Raw genomic sequence first — 24,088 nt, forward strand, 5'->3', positions numbered from 1 at the left:
TATTTAGGAATAAAATGTTCCATTTACTCAGCAATGTTCAGATGCGAGTCTCATATTGGACTAATTTCATCATTAGAATATATTAGGAAGTGAAAAAGTGTGTGTGTGTGTGTGTGGGGGGGGGGGGGGGGGGGGGCTTTCATAGTTGTTCCTACATGTGAGGTTTGATGGTCCTATATCCATCTGTATGCAAGATATGGTCCGGACAATGATTTGCTGTTATGTGCAGTAGACCATGAAAAGTAGGTCACAGTGACCTAGTAATAGTACGCAACACACCACTATCCGAAGTTGTTCCTACATGTGAGGTTTCATGGTCCTGTATGCAAGATATTGTCCGGACAAGAAAAAGTTAACAGACAGACATACAGATAGATGGACTGACCGACAAAGCCATACCATAATATGACCCATCATAGATGGGCATATAAAAATGGTCGCAACGTAGAGGGCTGGATATACATCAGCAAATTAAAAAACCTAAAAGGATTATCCACTAAATATGTTTGAATATACCTCTGATGCCCCAGGTTTACAAGTGAACACAATTCTGCTGGACATATTCTTGCTTGGGTTCTTCTTACATGGGTCACCGTGGTCATAAACTAAGGTGATCTCACCTGGCCGTGGACCAACAATGGGCTCTCCAGAAATCTTTCCCAAACTCTACAACACAAGCACAGAAGAACACAATGCTATCGACCTAGAGAGCTCATTGACTTTCAAATTTCTATGTATAATTTGTAATTAAATTCTTAAAATTTAATTATTTTTTTAATTTCTAAAATATCTTGATATCTCTTGTTAAGACTGCCCAAGAGAATCATAGTACTAAGTTTCACAACACTGCAATAAACATTCTAGGAAAAGATGGATTTTCAAATTTTCAAATTAAATTTTAATAAAAATTCTAAATTTCCTGTTAGTTTGTGAATACTGCTTCTGAGAATTACTGTCAGGTTACTGAATTTCAGAATTATACAACTAAAACTCTAGAAGAAGAAAGACTTTCAAAATATCAATGTTAAATTTTTAAAATGTAATAAAACTCAATTATTCAAATTTCCCAAAATATCTCCCAATTTGTTTGTGGAGGCTGCCCCAGAGGATCCTTGTACCAAGTTCAAAGAAATCCACTTAAAACTCAAATTCATGTTAAACATTAAAAATTTAAATGCTTTTTTTGTGAAATTATTCTGTTAAATTGTTGCGAGGAAACAAAAAATACTCAATTTCAATAAAGTTTTAAAATGTAATTAAAACATTTTTTAAATCACAATTTGCAAACTCTCTCTCTCTCTCTTTGTTTGCAGATGTTTTTGAAAAAAATGCATTTGAATTAAATTTCTCTACACTTTTACACTTGGAACTTGGCAATTTTTACTATAAATCTGAGTAAATGCCCACTCATTCACTGATAACATGATAGAACCACCATGATGTTATTTGAATCTAATGATATATGCACAATAATATATATATTGTTTTATCAAATTGTCAGTTGGCAATTTGGTATGTAATGGCAACTAATGTGGTATATGTAATGACCACCAAGGTGGTATGTAATGGCCACTCATATAGTATGTAATGGCCACAAATGTGTTATGTAATGGCCAATAATGTGGTATATGTAATGGCCACTAACGTGGTATGTAATGGCCACTAACGTTGTATGTAATGGCCACTAACGTTGTATGTAATGGCCACTAATGTTGTATGTAATGGCCACTAACGTGGTATATGTAATGGCCACTGTGTTATATGTAATGGCCACTAATGAGGTATGTAATGGCCACTAACGTTGTATGTAATGGCCACTAACGTGGTATATGTAATGGCCACTAATGTGTTATATGTAATGGCCACTAATGAGGTATGTAATGGCCACTAACGTTGTATGTAATGGCCACTAATGTGGTATATGTAATGGCCACTAATGTGGTATATGTAATGGCCACTAATGAGGTATGTAATGGCCACTAATGTGGTATGTAATGGAAAATAACGTGGTATATGTATTGGCCACTAATGTGGTATATGTATTGGCCACTAATGTGGTATATGTAATGGCTACTAATGTGGTATATGTAATAGCCACTAATCTATGTAATGGCCACTAATGTGGTATATGTAATGGCCACTAATGTGGTATATGTAATGGCCACTAATGTGGTATATGTAATGGCCACTAATGTGGTATATTTAAAGGCCACTAATGTGGTATATGTAAAGGCCACTAATCTGGTATATGTAATGGCCACTAATGTGGTATGTAATGGCCACTAATGTGGTATTCTTTATGCTGGCCTACCTTGGGCGGCAGCTCATCTCTGACCATGCATGCACTAGCTCCTGCTGGACAGAGTATACCCTGGACTGAGTTGAGTGGTCGGCAGATGTTGATGTAGAACAGTGACCGCGGCGTGTTGGACGTGACGGCCATATCGACAGCCAGGTGATGACCGGAGCGCTTGATCAGCGGTGACAAGTCCACTGTGTAGTTCCCACCCACATCCACACTGCATTTCACCTGACAAAATAACGGGTATACACACAGTAAGACCATTGTTAGAAAATAAACCACTTTTTAACGTTCAATGTCTTCAATTTATTTACACTTTTAAAGATCAGCTACCACGTTTGTGTGTTGTTGCAGAGAAAAGGTTTAATACATAAATGCCTTGTATATATATTTTTTAAATTGCCAGTATAAAATGGGTGGATTGGGGGGGGGGGGGGGGGAGGTCACCCTACCCCACTATTTAATTTAAAAAAAAAAAAGGCAAATGATATTTCTATTTCAATACAATTACTGCTAAAACTGCACACTGTTTAGTATCAGTCAAACTAACTTTATGGATTAATCACAAGAAAGGATATTATTGTCATTGAAAAACAAGCATTCTGAAAGTACTGCTAAAGCAATGCATGTCCCCTAACAAATTTTGTGTCTCGTAACTTCAAGGACCATAACTCTGTGAAAAATTGGTAAATCGTCATGAAAGTCAAATCTGATCTGTGGTAGTATACGATAAAGCTATACACAAAATTTCAACTGAATAGCTTGAGGCATTGTGAACAATACATCTACAAATCTATACGTGGGACAGACAGTAGGACAGACAGTAGGACAGACAGAAGGACGGATATAAAAAACCTATAGTCCCCTCTGGTTAGACCGGTAGGGGACTAATCAACTTGTTCTCACCGAGAGAATAAATTACCTGTTTTTCACAAGCCAGCTCTGTGTGCCAGTTAAAATAGTACAAGCACCCATCCGAACTGTCTATATAAACCGGCGACCCCTGACCTGCGTTTTCACTACATATGAAGCTGATAATTGATGTGCGCTCAAAGTTGTTATGGTGACAACGAGCTCCTCCAGAATAGTTCAACATTAGAATTCCATCCTTGAATTGCAGATTGCTGGTGAAGTTTCCAGCATCAAAATATCGCAGGTCTCCAGTTGGTTCATGCTGGCAAGACCCTGAAACACAATAATTGAGATTATAACATAATGAGAATATATCTGTATTCTTATTGGTTGAAAACCAGTCACATGACACACATACACACCCCATAAATAGTGATATTGCCCTCAGTCATTCCCACCAGTTAAATCAAAAGTGATATTGCCCTCTGAGATTTAACCTATGAAAACAACGAAGAAAAAAAAATTCTATCCAGTTAATGAGTAGGTAATGTAATGCAATTGCAACTACTAATTTTAATGTAAACAACCACAAACTTGTGACAAAATGCTTTGCTGTCCTTCAACAACAAGTTAACAACTTTATTTATACTGAATTTTAAAGGCATACTGTCACGGATTTAAGGACCATATTTCTCCAAAAATTATTTTAATATTCTGGTGTTAGGTATTAGGTGACAGGGTTGTGACTAGTGTGTTGTTGTGCTATATACTGATATGGTCTACTGTCAGTGAGAACTACAATGGTGGAAATGTGTGTGGTGCAGCATACCAAGCGGTAAGTTAATTACGTACTGTCAATGGGTGCTGACATGGTGTATTATCAGTGGTTTGCTGATATCATACATTGATCTATTTGTGTTGCATTGTCCAACCTGCAGTTACTCCAATACTGCTAACAAGCCGCGGCCATACCATTCCATTATAACTTACAAATAAATGTTCTGAAATGATTAATTCTTCGTTATTATTTTCTAGCCTATAGTTATTCACTTAGCTGGATTGTTATGAATATTTCATAAAATAATGGCTGTTACCTGAATTTGGTCCACAGGGGCTATTGTTCAAGGCAGCACACACATTGATGGTGTAATTGTAACCTTTTGGAGACTTGGCAACATATCCTTCAGCTTTCTTTAAAATATTCAAATCAAAGCTATAACCTGCAATAACAAACATTAAACTCATTCTACAGGGTCAGTAATTTAGCAGTGTGTTAATGAAACAGTCATGTAATCAAAGTTCTGTGTTCTCCAGCAAGGAAAGGAATGTTTGTTTTAATGACACCTCAGCATATATTATGTATACCTATGACTATTTGATGTGTAACATGCACCTACTGCGACACTGGAGGGTGATGTTGGCTACAATCTCACGTTACTCCTACTGAATAACTTCCACTAGCTGAACTGAATACCATGCAATGATGCTGTGAAACGTTAAAGTGCTTTTCACTGGCTGATAATTAGTTAGAAGCCAGTCGCAATTCATAATGAAAACGAAACCGGGGTATGTTTAGCATCAAATCACTCATAAGTGCAAGTCTTAATGACTGAAGAGCTTAATGTTAACCATGCAAGAGCTAGATCAGTTACTGTGAGAGGGCTGGTTCGATATGCTGTACTGGTAGGTAACAAATACAGAGACCTTAATAATCAGCATATAATTCAATCAGGCTCTAAAATACAAACAAACCATGATTAAAAAATATTTCTATTAAAAAAAGCATGACAGGTCTGTAATTTCACAAATCATATTGCAGTTTATAATTTTAGTGGATAATTTATTTTATTTTATTTAAAGATGTACTACATGTATGTACAGTGAAACCTCTCCAAATCAGACCCTCTGTAAACAAGAATTCTCTAAAACCGGACATCTTTTATGGTTCCTTTTTAAATATTTGTACATAAGAGAACCTCTCTATACCGGATACCTCTTAAAACTGGATGTTTTATTTGGTCCCCAGAGTGTCCGGTTTTGAGGAGATTCACTGTATAAACTGTACTCGGGTACCTATACCATGTGCACCAAAGCTTCTTTTACTCTCTTCATTTGTCAGTATAGTATACAGATGATTAATAAATCAATGTGCTCTAGTGGTGTTGTTAAATAAAACAAACTTTAATAATTATGGGTGCCGGAAGTGGGGAGGTGGCAAGGGGCATCGGTCTCCATCTCTAAATATAATGCACTTCCCCCATATTTGTGTCTTCTTTGGATTTCTATTCAGTTCTGACTGCAGCTCATCTATGTATATTTTAAATTAAGTTAAATTTATATAAAAGTCATAACATTAGCCGTTTGAAAAGGTACATTTTTATTTTGTTCAATGAATACTCTGTATATTACTGTTAAAATTAATTTTGGGTAAAATATTTTCATTGTGGCTAATAAAAATCCCATATTGGATAATTTTTTGGCTATAATATAGCTATTTTTAGAATCAGATTGAGTAAATAGTTTTAAAATGGGTGAACAGAGACACTAATTTTTTTATTTACTATAAATTTATATAAACTGAGAGTAAAAGGCAAGCATTGCTTCTCACTCATTAAAATGAATTTTCTAGCCTTGTCAAGGTATGTAGGCCTTGATACAAATCACTATGAGCATTTATCCCCTCAGGTGGTACAAATGGCCAAAATTTTGGGTCCTGGATCATGGATTATAACTACATATACATAGGGCTACAAATTTCTATTGAGGGCTACCAGATTTTATAAACTGAAAAATGTTAATGGCAAGGCCTGAATAGGATACAATTATATAGTGATCAAAACAATGTTACAGGTAGATGAAACTAAAAAGTAGCTTTAAATGTAAATAGAGAATACTAGATGAGTGGCTGTTAGATACCATTTATCTTATGAGTTGTTTAAAAACCTCTTTAATGAGTGAATGCAAGTTATATACGTTTTTAAACGAGTTGTAGAATAAATGGTATCTAACAGATAGAAAATTAATGTACTAAGGAAGGAAATGTTTTATTTAACAGCACACTCAACACATTTTATTTACGGTTATATGGCGTCGAACATATGGTTAAGGACCACACAGATATTGAGAGAGGAAACCCGCTGTCGCCACTTCATGGGCTACTCTTTTCGATTAGCAGCAAGGGATCTTTTATATGCACCATCCCACAGACAGGGTAGTACATACCACAGCCTTTGATATCCCAGTGATGGTGCACTGGCTGGAACGAGAAATAGCCCAATGGGCCCACCAACGGGGATCAATCCCAGACATGAAGTGAACACTTTACCACTGGGCTATGTCCCACTCCTAAATTAATGTACTATTCTATTTCTTACATATCTTTAAAAAACAGTTTTAAAATAAACTTAATAGTCTTTTCTAACTAAAATCTATTTATGTCTTTAGCGCTTGAACAAGTTGTAGTTAACTTAATATGCATCACAGACAAGTCAATTTCAGGTTAACTTATATCGATTTGATCGATTTCGATCATGCCTTTTTTTCACTGGATGGTATGGCATTGGTGACCTGGTCAATCACCTAGGAGCAGCCAGTTGTATGTCTTTAAATTGTTATCACACATATAAATATTATATATGTTATTGATTTACTTACCTTTGTTTGACACTTAATAACCGATCTCTATTATTATGCTTAATAGACAGAACGCCACAAGGGATATTAGTGACCTACTTTTTGTGTAACCTTCTTTAAATAAAGATTATTATTATTATTATTATTATGCTGGGGTGTCATTAAACATTCATTAAACATTCATTCATTCATTCATTCATTCATATTTTATTAGTATGAGTTTTTAAAATATAACGTATGCTGTTCTCACAAAAGGGTGTGTAAGAATGTCCCACTGTGAAAGTGAAAATGTTTCTGAGTGACAGTTACCTGTGGCAGGGTTTCTCACTGTACAGTTACCAGACTGTGTCACCTGGGAAGATATGGGACAAGCTGCCTTGGTGGTCCACATGAAGTGATGGTCGCAGTCACCAACAGCAAAATGAGCCAATGGATGTGTGTCCTGGAATCATACAGTTATATATAGCATGGATAAATAAACTGTTGGTCAGTGCCATGCAAATGTCTTCATAAACACATCTAATCTAATTATAAACTTCAACCGGCCTCGGGGTGGTGTCGTGGTTAAGCCATTGGACATAAGGCTGGTAGGTACTGGGTTCACAGTCCGGTGCCGGCTCCCACCCAGAGCGAGTTTTAACTACTCAGTGGGTAAGACCACTATACCCTCTTCTCTCTCACTAACCACTAACAACTAACCTACTGTCCTGGACAGACAGCCCAGGACAGCGTGCTTGAACCTTAATTGAATGTAAGCACGAAAATAAGTTGAAATGAAAAGAAAATAAACTTCATGCTGTTATAGATCTTTCTTACAAAGATGGTGGTCATGGTGTGTGATGTCATAGGCCATTATAGCACCGAATCAATAGTAATTAGCGATTCTAAGTGTGTTTCAAACGCAATAATTGCCTGTGTTTATTATAAAATCTGGTTCTGGCATTAATCGTTGTTCAAACAATCTTTTGTACAAAGTATATACATGTACCATACACACCAAGCTGTGACCAACACTTTCTTGATGAGCTTCATGAATATTAATCACCTTTTGCTAAAAATTATAGCTTAGACTTTGGCAAGAAAATCAGTACATTTTTTTCATGACTTAAAATTAGGGACTTGACTTATAGGCAGGGCCGACTTACAGGCGAAGATATATGGTATATATCTGGAAGCATTGTGATAAACGTCCGGAGAACCATGTGGGACAGACGGACTACTGTAAAGACAGACGGAGATGAAACCTAGAGTCCTCTTTGTCAACTTTCAACGCAGCAAAATGTTAAATTACAATTTTCGTCAAATTGAAATGCAAGTATATAATGTATATGCCCGTGTCCTTTGAAAAATATAGTTCTGAAGTTGCTGTCTGAATCAGATATATAACAGATAATTTTTATTAAACTGTATTTGTGTGTTGCATAAATGGTTGATGACACAAAAAGAAGAAGAAATGATGTGGCTACCAAAATTCCATGCATGGAAAGTACATCGTTTAGTCGACTAAGCAAACAAGAGTAAAATATAAACACAACTGTAGAGTACTGCCATGACCAATCTGTACATACTTTAAAAGGAAAGTAAGTTGTGATTTTATTATTTTTGGTACAGCAATTAATTTGTACAGGGACTTTATAATCAGGGTAGGTGGCAATAAACAAAGCAGCGTGGCACAGAACAGGGGCAGGGCAAACCACCCTTATATTTATTGTTACCTGTAGTTAGAATACTGTATATATACTTACAAAGCTGTTCGGACTGCAGACCATGATAATTGTGGTTGTCGCTTTTTTCTGTCCATCCATACATGTCTCCCCATTTTCATACTTGAGGACTATTTTACCATCTTCTATTTTAACAGGATGCTCTGTTAACTCTCCAATATTGTGGTATCTAATGAATAATACATCAGTTTTATTGTAACATTTACAAGTTTTTAGTATATATGTCTGTCTTGCTTTATACTCAGTTAGGTAAATTTCAACTAAATTCTGTCAATACCTCAGCTATGAATTTGATTTTCAATTACAAACTGGTTTTGGGATTGTTTGGAATCAGGCAAAATAAATGGGACAACAAAGGGAGATGAAGGAATCAGGAAGATAAGAGTAAAAAGTAAAAAAAACACAGAAAACCCCCACAATAGCATAAATTGCATAGATTCCGAGATCTAAAGAAAGAGACATGTAACTCTCATATTTTCATATTTTCTTTACAACAGAATGGGTAAATTGCTTTCATAAATGTTTATAATATTAAAAATTAGTGAACAGTTTTTGGACCATACATTTATATTTATTTCAATGGAACAATAAATAAATCAATCAATCAATCAATCAATAATCACACATTGACAAATGGCTGTAGTATGAACAATCAGCTTGTATTCAGTGTTTTCCCCAGGATTTTTATTCAGAGGGTTGGCAAATTAGTTGGACATACATTGAGCCCCCGACATGCTAGGGGATCTGGGGGCAAGCTCCCCATAAATTGTTTTGAAAATTAAGTTGCTTTTAGACACATATAGGTGCTACATATGGTTGTCATATACACCTACAGAAAGACATATTTTAAGATATATTTCAATAATAACTATGTTTATTATTATTTGCATATAATTGTCAAAACTTTGATGAATAATACTTTGAAAAGGAATTATAGAATTATTTAACTAAGCACAAGCACATATTACACACTAGTGTAGTTACTGAATTATTGATTGACATTTATTTTTGTTTCTGCAGTCATCCAGTTGACAGTTTGTGTACATGGATGCTCTGGAATTCTGTACAGGGCTTCTAGAATTTTCTAAAAATCAACTAGCCAATGGAGTAGCTATGTTTCAGATGTTATTGTGCAATTAGCAAAATATAACTTCCTAACTTATGTGCATAGTATTTATTTTGCTTATTGCATTTAATGAATTAGAAAATAATAATGATAATAAATAAAATTAGCAATACAATGTAGGACCCAGGTGAGGGGCTTGTGTCCTCCCCACCCCTTGTCCTAAAAATCTGGCTTGTGCTCCCACCGTCTCTCCCCCCCCCCCCCCCCCCACACACTCTAGATGGCATTCCTATGGGCCTGTAAGCAGGAAAGGAAGGAAGGAAATGTTATATTTAACGACACACTCAACACATTTTTATTTACGGTTATATGGTGTTGATGGGCCTGTAAGCATGCTAAAAGCCCAATATGAATGTTGTAAATATACATTTATTTATTTTGCTTTGATTAAAAAAATCTGCAGTATGCTATATGTTGACAAAAGTTCAAACGTCTTGTAAGAAAAATACAAATGATATTCCACTCAAATGCAGTAACATGAAATCAAGGCCTCCTGTCTAACACTAACAGAGTATAACATTGTAACACTGTCAATTTTCATACTGGCTGTTGCTTTGATGTGTACAGAAAAAAAACAAAAAACAGACATGGTTAGTGTCTCTTTGATTAACACATGTTAATTGCAGTTTTTAAGCTATTTTTGGGTCATAAATAAATAGCAGTAATAAATAATGTTAACTTAAAATACTTAAAATACGATGGTTCAAATGGGATATAGAAAATACAGTAAAAATTATTCAGATTTCATTACATTTAGCTTTGTTCTCTATGCAATTATAATTGTTTCTGAAAAAATTATTAACAACATTAAACTATAAATAAATATTTAACAACATCATAGCACAAAAAATATCTTTAAAGTTAAAGTTTGTTTTGTTTAACACCACCACTATAGCACATTGATTAATTAATCATCGGCTATTGGATGTCAAACATTTGGTAATTCTGACATCTGAGGAAACCCACTACATTTTTCCTAATGCAGCAAGGAATTGTTAAAATTCAACTTTAATATTTTTATATAAAAGTCAAAGTAAGTCCACTAGCAATTAATATTAAAGTTAACTAAACAAATCAGAATATCAACTCTATACCTTTTAGTAAGGTTATGTTCAGCTAGGTCAATCATACAAGCAGCTGCATTGAATGGACAAGTTTGGTCTGAAAATAAACCAACACAAATTAATATGATTTACTACTAGATGTATGTAAAACATGTGAAGTGTAAAGATTTGATATTTAGTAATACATGTATAAAACAGACCAAAACATCATGGGCCGAATTTATGAAGTGTTTTCTCTTACATGCCTGTAACTTACACGCACATTTAAACACCACTTACACGTGTGTGTGTGTGTATAAATGCCTGGTTAAACTGAATTTACAAAACGTTACACGTCCCTTTATAGACATGCGCGCATTTAATTTACAGTGCAATATTGGTGAAATAAACAGTATTCCCAAACTTAGATACTCCATAAATTATCCATAAATTTTAAAAGATGTCTAAAGAAAGTGTTCAAATGTTAGGTGTCAAAAGTACACCAGTCATTCTAAGGAGGGGTGGGGCTCAGATGTGCTATCCTGGGAAGCGGCCATTGTACAATTAATATAGGATCTTAACACAGAAGTTTGATGGTCCAGTTCACAACATACCAGGCATGTTTACCGAGCTCGTTCCTCACTGAAAGATTACAAAACACCAGACGTTCATAGGTTTTTCATCAACGAGCACATGACGAAGGCGAAACACCATCTCTACACGGAAAGTGTTAAACTATGATGTGAAGGAAAGCTTTTCCAGGACTAGTGACATGAAACTCTTTGTTAAACACACAGAAAACAGTCAACCTGAGAATATTAGCACCTTAAACGACTTGACAAAACTCCTGAAACTGATAGTATCGGTCACAAAACAAAACATTGATTTTACGACAATGTACAAAAGTTATTGTTATCAGTATCTATAGGAATTGGAAAAAACATCAACTGATCCTACATGACATTACTTTCTATGGACATCGTTAAAATGTAGGACCCTATATGTAGCTTGTGGGTTATGTATGATTCTCTTGTTCTTTGTACAATAAAACAGGTTTTCAATCAATTTATACCTATATCTCACCTTTTCACTTCATCAAGGCGAGACAAAGTTTTTAAAAACATTTAATCTACACAACCATATTATTAAATTAGTTTAAAGAATAGATCAAATCTTGTTTTTAATTCGAACTTTTAAATAATTCTTTTTTAATTTCAAACTAACCTTTCTGATGAACAAGAGACCGGCAAACATTGATGATAAATTTCTTGTTTTCATGTTGAATGAGGTATTCATAGTTGTCTGAACTTCTTGAAAGTTGGGACAAATCGTAGTGTTTGCCATCTTTATCAATGATAGAGCAGTCAGTCACTTTATACGGAGGACATGCATGATTAGTTGGCCATTCGAACTGATAAGTGCAATCCGAGTGTTCTGCCAGGAGGTGTGGACCATCCTTGCCATCACTGGAGTGGTCACAGACGAAAGTGATCACAGTCGTTCTGTTATACTTTCCATGACATTTAGACTTTCCTTCTGTATAGGTCAGAGTTATCTCCCCGGCATCATATACAAGCTTGTCGTTTGGCTTTCCTGAAAAAAAAAAAAAGGACACGATAAAATTTTCTGCAATACAAATGGATTGTGGTTAAGATAATTTTAAAGACTGATGTTAATTAGGTTTCAATGACCAATGTTGGAAATGACCTTGCACTAAAAATATGGAAAAATAATTTGCAGGGTCTTGGAACAGAAGAGATTTTTCCTTAAAAAATAAACAAGGACATGAACAGTGGAAGTAAAATCCAAATTGTTTTTAAAAATCCATTGGTTTTTCATCTCTGAATCTAGGAAGCTAATTGTTCAAAGCAAATGGCTAAGTTGACAAAAACAAGAATTAAAGTCGACAACTTGCCACACTATTGTTTTGGCTTCATACATAATAAGAAAAACATATTGAACGGTACTTTTGTTTTATGTTATATTTGACGAATAGTACTTTTCTTTTCTTTCATCTTTTAAACTTAAACTTAATATTTTGTTTACAATTATGAAAAATAAAAACATAATAACATGTAAACAGCAATGTGTGCCCAATGTGAAACTCTGTGGTGAAGAATAGAAGAATATACATGTATGTAATTGTTTTTGAATTTGAATAATGTCTCTTTGCATCTCCCTGCAATAACAGTAAACTACATTGTACATGTAGGTGCATGATGCTTCCATTTTCAGAATGCTGGAAAACTTTCAATGACAAATTGTGACCCATCACCACGATTTGTGTCACATGTGCCATATAACTGAAACAAGTGGCCCACGGGGCCTGAATCACTCACCTAGTATTAAACTAACTATATACCTCTGAAAAGTCATCGCTAGCAATAATAATTTATCACAGATGATCATTTGGTGACCTCTAATTTCACATAAAAAATTGAAGATGTGCATATGCAGGCCTCACACGTGGTCCAAATTATAGGGAGCAGTCACTTCTCTCTCAAGCTTTGTAGGCATGCAGGAGATGGCCCACAAGTGCTCTAAAAATTACTGAAGTGGCAACTATCATAATATATATACCAGCTAATTTTGGGGGTTTTGTGAAAATATGGGTTCTGACTATCTCCTGGGTAAAAATTAACCAGAATTCCTGTGGGGGAACATGGTCAAATGACGTCATTAATATGTTTGTTTCAATTTTGATATTTTTGCATCTAATTCCATTCCAAGCCAATAATACTGTTTCATAGCAATGATGACCAATTGAACTACATTTGATTGAAATCTGTCTGACATGGTGGAACTTGAGAAAAATTATAAAATGTCTCAGCAAATCAAAGGCCAGGGTGGCAAGTTTGGATTTCGAATCAACCCAAAACACTTGGTCAGGGCCATGAGAGGAACATTTGGACCAAGTTTTGTTGAAACTTACTAATTGGATATTAAAACCCCCCTAGTAAAACCACAATTTGCCAAAAGTAAAAACAAAAAATAATCCCTTCTACCAACATATACCCAGTAGTAATTTTGTATCCAGAAAGAAAAAGCTGCCATGGGTAACGCCACTGACCAACAGCATTTGCCATTAGTGTCATCTGGATATGCGATAAAACCTGTTTTGATTAGATATACTGACAGAGAGAGTGACAGAACAATAAGATTGCAAAAGTCTAATGTTTACCTATGTTTATATGAAAGCTGAGCATCTTGAAGGTTTAGTCATGGCAGGCACCCATGCCAGTCACAATTTCTTTTATTAAACCCGTTTTCGCCACATGGAGCACACGACATTGCAGCAAGTAGTTTTATTTGCCCTCCCACAGGCAGCCAGCACAAATGGTCTTTATTGATCTTTGGATGGTAGTGATGACAGGTACAAGCACTCGTAGTGGTAGATAGGATCCCGAACTGGGACACTGCCCTTCTCCCAGCCTGTAGACCGATGGCCTCTACAACGCAAAACAAAGATTAAGAAAAATACCTATCATTATTAGATCAATAAGGTATAGTCATGTCAGGGATGGGTACATAGATCAGTGGAGCATTGACCAATGTGCCCTGCCAAAAAAGAAACATGAGTGTGTAGTGATCCTTTTCAAACTCTTTAGATATCACGAACTTGTGCCACACCCTCTACAAGCAAAACAAATTTCGAAAAATACATATTATTAGATCATAAGTATATTCATGTGGGATGGTTCACTGATTTGTGTGAGTTTATTTTTGTTTCTTTTATACAAATTGTGCCACGGCCCATTCGGCATTCGTGGTGGTTGATTTGTTTTATTTCTTACCCACTGGTTACAATTTTTACAGTCCTGGCAAAGAAATTCATGGAGTCAGAGCATGGTCCGATAAGGCCTAGAGGCAACACTGGTTTGTACTGACAAAGAAAGAGTTATGTCAGGATAACTACCAAGGACTTCATACTAATAAAAGGGCGTATAGACTACAGGTAAAATTGTAAAAAATAAAACATCTCCAGGCATTTTGAGGAAGAAGTCCTTACTTATCCTATTATCTTGAGATATTCAAGATGGCCAGACAAAATACTGTAAAAAAAAAAAATGCTATCACTACATGTTCACAACATTTTTCATGCATGTTTGTTGTTTCAAAGCATTTCTCAATATTTAATACACTATTTGAAGTTAAATGCATTTCGATGCTACTTGGTACACTGCTTTCTATATAAACACCTTTCAAGTTAAACACCTTTGTCAATGATCGTGTATCTGCAATCAACAGTGCCAACCTCTTCAAACCTCATATGATCATTATGGAGGTTGGGGGGGATGACATGCTGTTGAGTTGACTGCACATTTTAAGAGGGAAATATGTGTGACCATTTCTGGAACAGCCATCACTGCAGGATTGAAAATAAAAATGATTATTAATGGATTCTCACCTGTTGTGGACAGGCACTAGGGGTCTTCCAGTTGAACAGGTATTCACACACTTCAGTCTCGCCCATAAACACTGGCTCATGCTGAAAAATTGAAATTTCTTTTTTTATAACTATATTAAACTTCACCCCCTCCCTGGGGACTTGACATTAATGACATTTACTAATTAGATAAACCATCTATTGATCTTTAAATATATAAACACTATTCGGTTATTGCATTTCTTTTAGTACAGATAAAGATTGTTAAAAATTGGATTAATTTTCTCCTTTTGGGAGGGGGTGGGTCAGAATTACCAAATTCATAAGAAAAATAATTCATGTATCAAAGAAGTTTTAAACAAAATTTGCTTGGAACTGGTCAAATAGTTTTGAAGAAGAAGTTGAAGAACTTAAGTTCAAATGCATTTCTCTACATGTATAGTAAACTCCCAACAAACAGGGGAACCAAAATTAACCATATATTGACCTTTACATGTATAAACTGTCTGAAGTACATAAGATTTTTTTAACTTTGATTAATTTTCCTCTTTTGGGCCACACCCCTCAGACCCGTGAGGGGTCAGAGTGACCAAATTCCATGTGACAAGGAAGCTTCAAACAAACTTTGATTGGAATTGGTCAAGTAATTTTTGAGAAGTTGAACTTACAGTTTAAAAGCATTTCTCAATATAACTATTATTAAACATCACCACTGAAATAACAATCAATTTTTAAATGTAACTTTAAACAACATTAAGTGACCTAAAATATCACAAAAATAATACTTACCCTTTCACATATTAACATTATTTTATATATTTGTTAAAAAAATTCAGTGAAAATAAATTGTTTAAAGTTATACACTTATAGGCCTATAACAGGGTTTTGTCTAAAATTGGGCCAGGCAAAGTCATCGAAATAATTCAGTATGAGGTTTAAATACTGCTTCACATAAGTAAATTCCACTAATATCCATACTTTACATTAACGGAAACTAATAGCATACTAAAACTATTGTTTTAGTATATCCAATAGTCCAACAAATTATGTTCAAAACACAGTACTGACCTATTTGCCAGCTGCTTCCTTAGTCAGTGACGTCATGTGAAGAGGAAAAACAAATTACATCATACTGTTTTACTTATTACAAGAGTTTTCACTGAATATCATAAGAAACAAGAACAGATAACCAGTTTTTTTTTTAATTTTGTTGATTTCTCGCTCCAAAATCCCAATTTTGTGTTAAATCATTATATACTCTTCAAAAAAAGTAGGGTAACTCTAATAAGAATTTACAATTGCCAAAAGTGTAAGATATATTACCTGTGGGGAATGGTTATATGATAATAGTGAACTAATTAGGCAAACATTACAACCGGTAGTTCAGTATTACAGTAGGTTTTATGACCACCAAAGATCTTGAAGGATGACTAGGGTCAGAAGTGAAATTTGAAAGTTGACGTTTTTTTATCAGTAAATTGCAAATTAAAACAATAAAAATGACTAAAAAACCCATTGACAACTGTATCATCAACAGAATGAAAAAGATTGACAGAAATAATGTTCCACAGTGATTAATTGACCTTCCTAGAAATTGTCAAAATCGAGAATGACACCCCACGCACATGTACGGGGCAACTGCGTGATGCACGTGCAAACTATGGAATTTGTTTCGGTGTGTTGATAAAGAGACCTGAACATTCTTTACTAGGATGTCTGTGGTCAAAACGTATGTTCGGTCTAATAGTTGATATTAACATTAATATTTCAGGTTCCCCTACTTTTTTTTAAGAGTATAGTTAACACCGAGACAGTGATACACCAATGAAAGAATCAGTGATACACAAGATAATATAGAAACATTTTGAGTACCATAAACCATATGCACCAACCTCAGACGATGAGCAGATGAAGTCAATTCTTGTGCTCCTTGCTGCCTCTTTGGGGGTACCAACATGACAGGCATCACCTCCCCTGTACCTTAGTGTGATGGTTCCATCAACAGCCACTGTGGGCTTCGACTGTATGTACCCCATGCTGAAAGAATGGCTGCCACCAACTTGGCACGCCCCCACTGGACCACCTGTTGAAAATAATGTTCAACAACAATGAATTTAACTTTTTAAAATTTATTAGGGAGAGAGAAGAATCTGTGAAAAGTCATATATTTTTCTAGGATCTCTTCTAGTTAATAACATTTTAATTTTGAAAAAAATATATTAAAAGAAATTGTTAAAAACCCCTCAAAGATTGTAAAATATTAAAACGTTTTTGTTTTGTTTTTTCTAAAGTATTTATTATCAAAAGAAATTGCCAACATACATAAGTTCAAAACTAGTAGATAGTTTAAAAATATCTATCAAAACAAATTGCCAATAAACACATGCTCAAAACCAGTAAATATTAAAACATATATCAGGTGGCCCAAAACAACAATAACCCTATTGAATACTGAATTGACTAAAAGGTAAGGGGACTGTAATTTTAATATTTCAGTAGGGTTATTGGTTGTTTTTTTGGCCATCCAATATATAAAAAGAACTTCTAAGTAAACACATGCTCAAAGATGGTGAAATATTTTTCTACCTGGACAGCTTGTATTAGAGGCTGTTTGTACAACCGGTCGACAGACATTAATAAGATATTTTAAGTTCTTGTGTGTATCTCTGGAATCAGGAACTTCCCAGTTGGAATCAGTCCGTGCTAGTGGACTGAGGTCATACTGCTGACCCTTGGCATCTATCACTGTACAGTCGATGGCTTGTGCTGGACAGGCAAGTGGGGTAGCTATCTTCAACATGTATGTCTGCTCTTCCTGTTGCACAAACTCCAACGTGTCATTGCTCACAGTTCTTGAACAGGTGAAGGAGATTTTCAATATAAAGTCAAACAGACCTAAAATGATATACAAATACATGTAATTTAGATCCAGGATTTCACACTGCATACATCAACATTTAGCAACACACCAGCACAAAATATATATTCACGATTGAATGTCAAACATAGGCATCCCTTTGAAATAATTAAAGAGACAGACCCTAGTTTTTAAACATGGCACATTTTTCACTGTTAGAGCTGTTATTAATTATTGAAATCGGACATTACTTATATTTTGTTTTGATTATCAATTTCCATACATCTGAAGTGTTTCTGGTCACCCTAGTGTTTTTAATACCATGAAATGCTTTTTTCATATTTAACAATACGCACATACTTTTGAGAAGTAACAGTTATGAAGACGAGCTGTATTTTTAAGGATAGTTCCCCATTTCAGCATCAGACTCTTGTTTCACTCTTTTATAATTTTATCCATATGTGTTATACCTTTGTAAATTAACCAAAGTTAATGTCCATTTTCACAGATTGAAACTAGGGTCTGCGACTTAACAATTCCCATGAGTATAAAACTAAAATAAAAACATGGTACAGAAGGTATCACAGATCTATATAGAAAATATTACACGAGAGACGATGTACCAATTATCTTGTAATGACTTGTTTTGAAATGTATCTAACAAGCCTAAGCAAACTGGCTACATGTTTTATTTAACGACACACTCAACATATTTTTATTTAAGGTGTCGGTGAATATAACAATAAATAAAAATGTGATGAGTGTGTTGTTAAATAAAACATTTTTCTTTCTTTCTTACCCTAATGTAACGAATGGGTCATTTTGAACTTTGTTAGTGTTTTAACCTTATGACTACTGGATTAAATTTTGACAAAACCATGCTGAAGGTGTACAAATTTATAACTTTTACTCAAATATTTTCATTTAAAATTTTTATAATGATAAAACGACACGGTCATTTTGAGGAATTGATAGCTGATTGTGACAGCTAATTTGATAATAAATTTGACCATATTATCAACAACGAAAATCAGGAAATATTCGGATATATATATATATTATCACAGTTTTGTTTCCCAAAAATATTGTAGTCAGTAAAACACAGAGATTCAGAATAATGGTTGTAAATAATGGACAAATGCATGACTTTATCGATTTTTTTTGCATAATTTTGAACTGCATTAACCTTTAGACTACTGGATTAATGTTTGACAAAAACCACCTTGAGTGGGTACAAGTTTATGATTTTTACTCACATATTCACTTAAATGTTTTATAAATACATAAAATAAAGTTCATATTTATTATTTTTGTGGGTTTTTTTTAATTTTTCTATTTTAGATCAGTTCACATTGATTAAAATTAGGCAAAAAATCGAAAAAGCCATGTTTACTTATGACATTTGTGGCCAAGTGTCCAGTATTTGTGTCCATTATTCCTGATAACTGTGATTTTATGACCAGAATTTTTTTTTTTAAAACAAACTACAATTCATATCCCAATATTTGGTGATTTTTGTTCCTGGTAAAACAATCAAATTTATTATCAAATTAGCTGTCACAATCAGCTATCAATCCCTGAAAATGACCACAACATGCTGCCATTGTTGTCAAGCAAAAATACATGCCGAAAAAACACTTTTTGAATTTAAAATTCCAAGGTACTTTTCATTGAAAAACAAAAAACTAAACCCACCATGCTGTCAAGTAATCTGTGTTCTGTATTATATTTCTGTTTCTGGTGAGTGCCATGTGCAAAATGGTGGCAATATGAATTAGGGAACGCACTGAATACAGTGTACAGTATGTAGACTGGCATGTCGTCGGGCGAGATATCTCGCCTGCAGTAGTCAGAAGGTTAGACTCTAAAATATCATACAAAATAATATTTACTGATTCAAATATGGATATTAATTTATTTATTTTTAAAACTATCAAGTGAAAATATGCAAGTAAAAGTTAAAAACTTGTATCCACTTCAATGTGGTTTTTGTCAGAATTAATCCAGTAGTCATAATGCCTTGGTTGGAAAGGACAAAACAAACTCTCAAACCTCTACCATTGAGCTACATGGCATTCCCAGCTAAGGACAGGGCACAAAATTTCACGAGAACTGTTGTTCTGTTTGCATGTCGGTTACACAACTTTAAAATCACGAGAACCGCTAATTGGTTACATGGTGAACTATTACATTCTAAAATTTAAAGTACCATATATCAGTAATGAAAGTAAAAATCAGTTTGTTTTTAAATACATTTGAACCACCAGTGTAGCACAGAACTGTAGTTCAAGTGTTTTAGGATTAGGTAGGCCTAACTCATTGATTATGATAACTATATTCATGTAACCGAACAATCGGTTACCTAAGTAAAACTCACATGAACTTACTTCCGGTTACCTAAGATTTTGAAATATTGTCCCCTGTAAGAACAAAATTAAATGCATAAAGGTGGTATCACTAAATTATTACTTTTGAAACCATTACGTGGTGGATGATATTTTGGTTACCTGTGTTCCTGTTTCGATTTCCCTCATACTTAATGAAAAGCTGGCCATCGTCCGAGTACTCTAGTGTGTGACTGACTCTAGCGAGGGGAGGGCGGCGTTGTGGCTGATACTCACACACGGCAGGTTGGGTATGGTCTGGTAAAGGGTCACAGCTGGATGCAGACACAGGTCCGCAAATGTTGAACTAAAATGGGAAAATATAAATGTAATGTAAATCACAGCAACTGTGTTTTTGTGGAGTGATGAACTTTACTCCTTAAATAAATCAATCAAGACTTGGTTGGGGAGCACTGGAGTCGACCCGAACACTTTCTGACATGAAAGGTCCTTGGCAAACATTTCAGTTGAATGCAGGTTGTGATGGTCTAAGGGGTATGAGGGAGGTTGCAGGTACAAAGTAGTGTTCGGGATTTCTCTCCCCGTCAAACAACCCACCAGCATAGTTTACAAAAAGATGAGAGTGGATAATACATGCTTTTGGAAGATCCATTAAGAATATAACACACTTCCAATTTAATATTAATTTACATTTATTCTGTTAATAATAATCATATATAATATTAATAACCAGACAGGTTTTACTATGCTAATTTTGGCAAGCACTTCCCACTGTAAATAAACATATCACAGGTTACTTTGCCTGTATATTACACAGGTTATAGTAAATACTTGACCTACTTTTAATATTATGCAAAACTTAGGTGGCAGCTTTAAAGAACCCTATTTATGGAGAGGACTTAATATAGGTGTATGCCTGTTGGCCCATCCCAAAACTACAAATATGGTGGTAATAAAATATTGTTTAAAACAAAGCAGCCTATTGCTGAAAAAATAATACCAATATCTCACTTTTTCACTTTGTACTAGATCTTCTCCAATACTACATGTCAGAATTATCAAAGATTTGACATCCAGTAGCTGATGATTAATTAATCAATGTACTCTAGTGGTGTCATTAAAACAAACTTAACATTTTTACTTCACGAATAAAAATTAGAAACTGTTTTGAAAACATTATATAATAGTTCACAAACACAATCCCTTCCCTTTACATTTTGTATGACGTCCATGTTGATGTTAATCATACCCGGAGTGACCGCTTGTCAGATGTTAGAACTTCATAGAAGCTGTTTCCTCTTTTCTTCAAGGGTGCCAAGCCGAATACAAAATCTGAATTGGGATCCTTGATGGAACAGGACTGAGAATTATTTTGTACATGGTCAATACGACATGCTGCCTCAGTTTCCCAGATAAAAGAATATTCGCAGTTGCTGATTTTATGGGGCGGACTTGATCCAGATGACTGAAATATATAGAATTGGAGGCAAATTTACAATGTCTTCCCCCAGTTATTTCCCACAAACATGATGCATACGTACACTGTATTATTGTATATACATAAACAATACCTAACTGAAGCTGTACACTTAATAGTATATAATGCATTTACTATAATATATGTAAACATAGGCATGTGCAAGAGTGTGTGTTGTGTGTGTGTGTGTGTGTGTGTGTGCAAGAATGAATGAAAGATAGAGACAGCACAGAGAGAGAGAGAGAGAGACACGCAGATGCGAGTAGTAATAGGGATGAAGACAAAGATAAACGAAAGGGAAGACACAGAGCGTGAGAAATGCACACTGATGTATGCACACATGCATACTATTAAATATTAAAATTAAACTGACAGGCTTAATGTGATACTGTAATGCGGGATATTAACAAAGCAAAATCCTTACATAATTGAAGGTAACATTTTCTGGAGACTAGGGGAAAAAAAAGAAAAAAAAAGAAAAGAGTACTAGAAATAGAAAATGGAAATAAAGAGTGAAAGAAGTGGGAAAAAAAACCTTGTAAGATCAATGAATCTTTAAAAAAAAACCCAGAAATGGTAGAAGTTGAGATACGCTCGACAATGAAGATTCATAATTCGGCATAGTTGCCGTTACTCACTTCTGCATTCCCGTCAGTGTCAAACAGATGACGTCACAAACATGTTAATAAACAGCATTTACGTCATAAAATTTAAATTTTGATTCAGAAAAGATTCAACGGTGACATTTTAAAAGTACATACGAGCAACTAAACATTGAGAAGTAGCATATGAATATGTAAATAGGCTCATGGAGAATCCCCCAAATTACCGACACTTTAATGCTGGTTTTACTTCCGCAAATGGATTTGATTAGCCAATCAAATTTCGTGTTATTCGCAGATTGAATTGAAATTTATATTTTTGATTTTATGAGCCCTCATTTGAAAAATAACTGATGTGACTGCATACTTTTACCGACGTAAGTAAGTAAGGGATATTCCATTTCAAATATCAATAATTATAGAATGAAATGATATATAAAACTCAAAATAAGTGCACAATGTGCGTTAATGTTCCCACTTGGGGAGCATGAAAAATGCACCAATTTTGTTTTGATCACGTAGCACGTGATGTGATGGTGCACGTGTGAAGGGTGCGATTTAAAATGGAAAACTTATTTTGTGTGTAAATTATGTGCACACTGTGGCAATATTCTTTCTTGTTTGTTACTGGAACACTAAATCATAACCTTGCTGTCACATTCTTTACAACATCAGTGTTCTCGCTGCTCCATTTAAGCGGGACGGCCCGCCCCGCTATTGCATTTTGCCGGCCTCCTTTCACATTCTCCTCCCTTCTTTATTTTTCTGCGTGCCTCTTTATTTTCCAGCACCTATCTCCGCTATTTCCAAATGCACACTTTTTCCACATATAAAAAACACAACGATCAGTCTGCACACTGGACATTAAACAGGAAACAAGCCGCATTTGGTACAAAAAAGCAATGGACGAAACATTTACCGTAACGTAATTTAACAGTAATTTTTACAGCCTCTATTTTGTCCCAATACCTGTATCCATTTGTATGTTTAATACACACAATAAAAGTTATATTTTATTTGAGCAATGAAAACATGTTTATTTTTTACGGATTGGGCAATCTCCGATTGAAAACCCCCCACTTATTTTGGCACCAAATTTGTCACGTGATCAGAATGGTCATTCTGTCTTGTGTTTCCACTAACTATCGTCTGATATTCTATCTTCAATTGCAGATATAATTGACTGTAACTGATGATTTTTACTTCTGTCATTCTGTTTATTCAGCAGTTCTTTATAAAATATTGTAAACGTTTCATTTTGGGGGGATATTACTGCTTATAAAAACAACGGAAGTGGTAGTGTTCATCATTAAAATCATTTATCTTGGGTGCCAAATAAACTATACACCGCATTTACAAAAACGAAACTACTTTTTATCAGCTGGCGATAATATTTTATCACAGTGATCGATGGAAATAACAAAATATGTATTCGACATTAGGGGATCACTTTACAAACATCTTTATTGTTTTTCATATATCTTGAAATCGTCATTAAAATAATAACATTAAAACTTCGATCGTTTCAGCAAAACTGGAACTGCCCGTGACTGGCAGACCGATAACATCTTCGGTTCAATTGAAAGACAAGTCGCTTGTATTTCGTATACACTTTTTTGTAGGAAAAATAAGGAGTATGTCTTTCCACCAACACACAACAATATAGTAGCCAAGCTTCCCCCTCCCTTTTTTTTTTTTTTTGCTTTTCAGTTTTTGGTTGGTTTTTTTCTCTGTTATTTT

The 24,088-nt window shown here is 34.7% G+C and overlaps 1 protein-coding gene across 1 annotated transcript in view; it reads right to left on the reverse strand.

Moving 5' to 3' along the window:
• The window catches only part of LOC121369845 (cation-independent mannose-6-phosphate receptor-like), an 83,435-nt gene that overhangs the window by 30,792 nt on the left and 28,555 nt on the right, over positions 1-24,088 (reverse strand). Inside the window, exons 16-29 of the mRNA XM_041494921.1 lie at positions 21,519-21,734; positions 20,432-20,615; positions 17,654-17,962; positions 16,960-17,150; positions 15,089-15,169; positions 14,090-14,129; positions 11,905-12,273; positions 10,732-10,798; positions 8,533-8,680; positions 7,097-7,229; positions 4,249-4,374; positions 3,225-3,487; positions 2,312-2,530; positions 517-666 (exon numbers count right to left, since the gene is read on the reverse strand). Coding sequence (XP_041350855.1) covers positions 517-666; positions 2,312-2,530; positions 3,225-3,487; positions 4,249-4,374; positions 7,097-7,229; positions 8,533-8,680; positions 10,732-10,798; positions 11,905-12,273; positions 14,090-14,129; positions 15,089-15,169; positions 16,960-17,150; positions 17,654-17,962; positions 20,432-20,615; positions 21,519-21,734 — 2,496 coding nt within the window. The remainder of the gene's footprint in view (positions 1-516; positions 667-2,311; positions 2,531-3,224; positions 3,488-4,248; positions 4,375-7,096; positions 7,230-8,532; positions 8,681-10,731; positions 10,799-11,904; positions 12,274-14,089; positions 14,130-15,088; positions 15,170-16,959; positions 17,151-17,653; positions 17,963-20,431; positions 20,616-21,518; positions 21,735-24,088) is intronic.

Source organism: Gigantopelta aegis, chromosome 4 (genome assembly GCF_016097555.1).
Source record: "Gigantopelta aegis isolate Gae_Host chromosome 4, Gae_host_genome, whole genome shotgun sequence".
Classification (NCBI taxonomy): domain Eukaryota; kingdom Metazoa; phylum Mollusca; class Gastropoda; order Neomphalida; family Peltospiridae; genus Gigantopelta; species Gigantopelta aegis.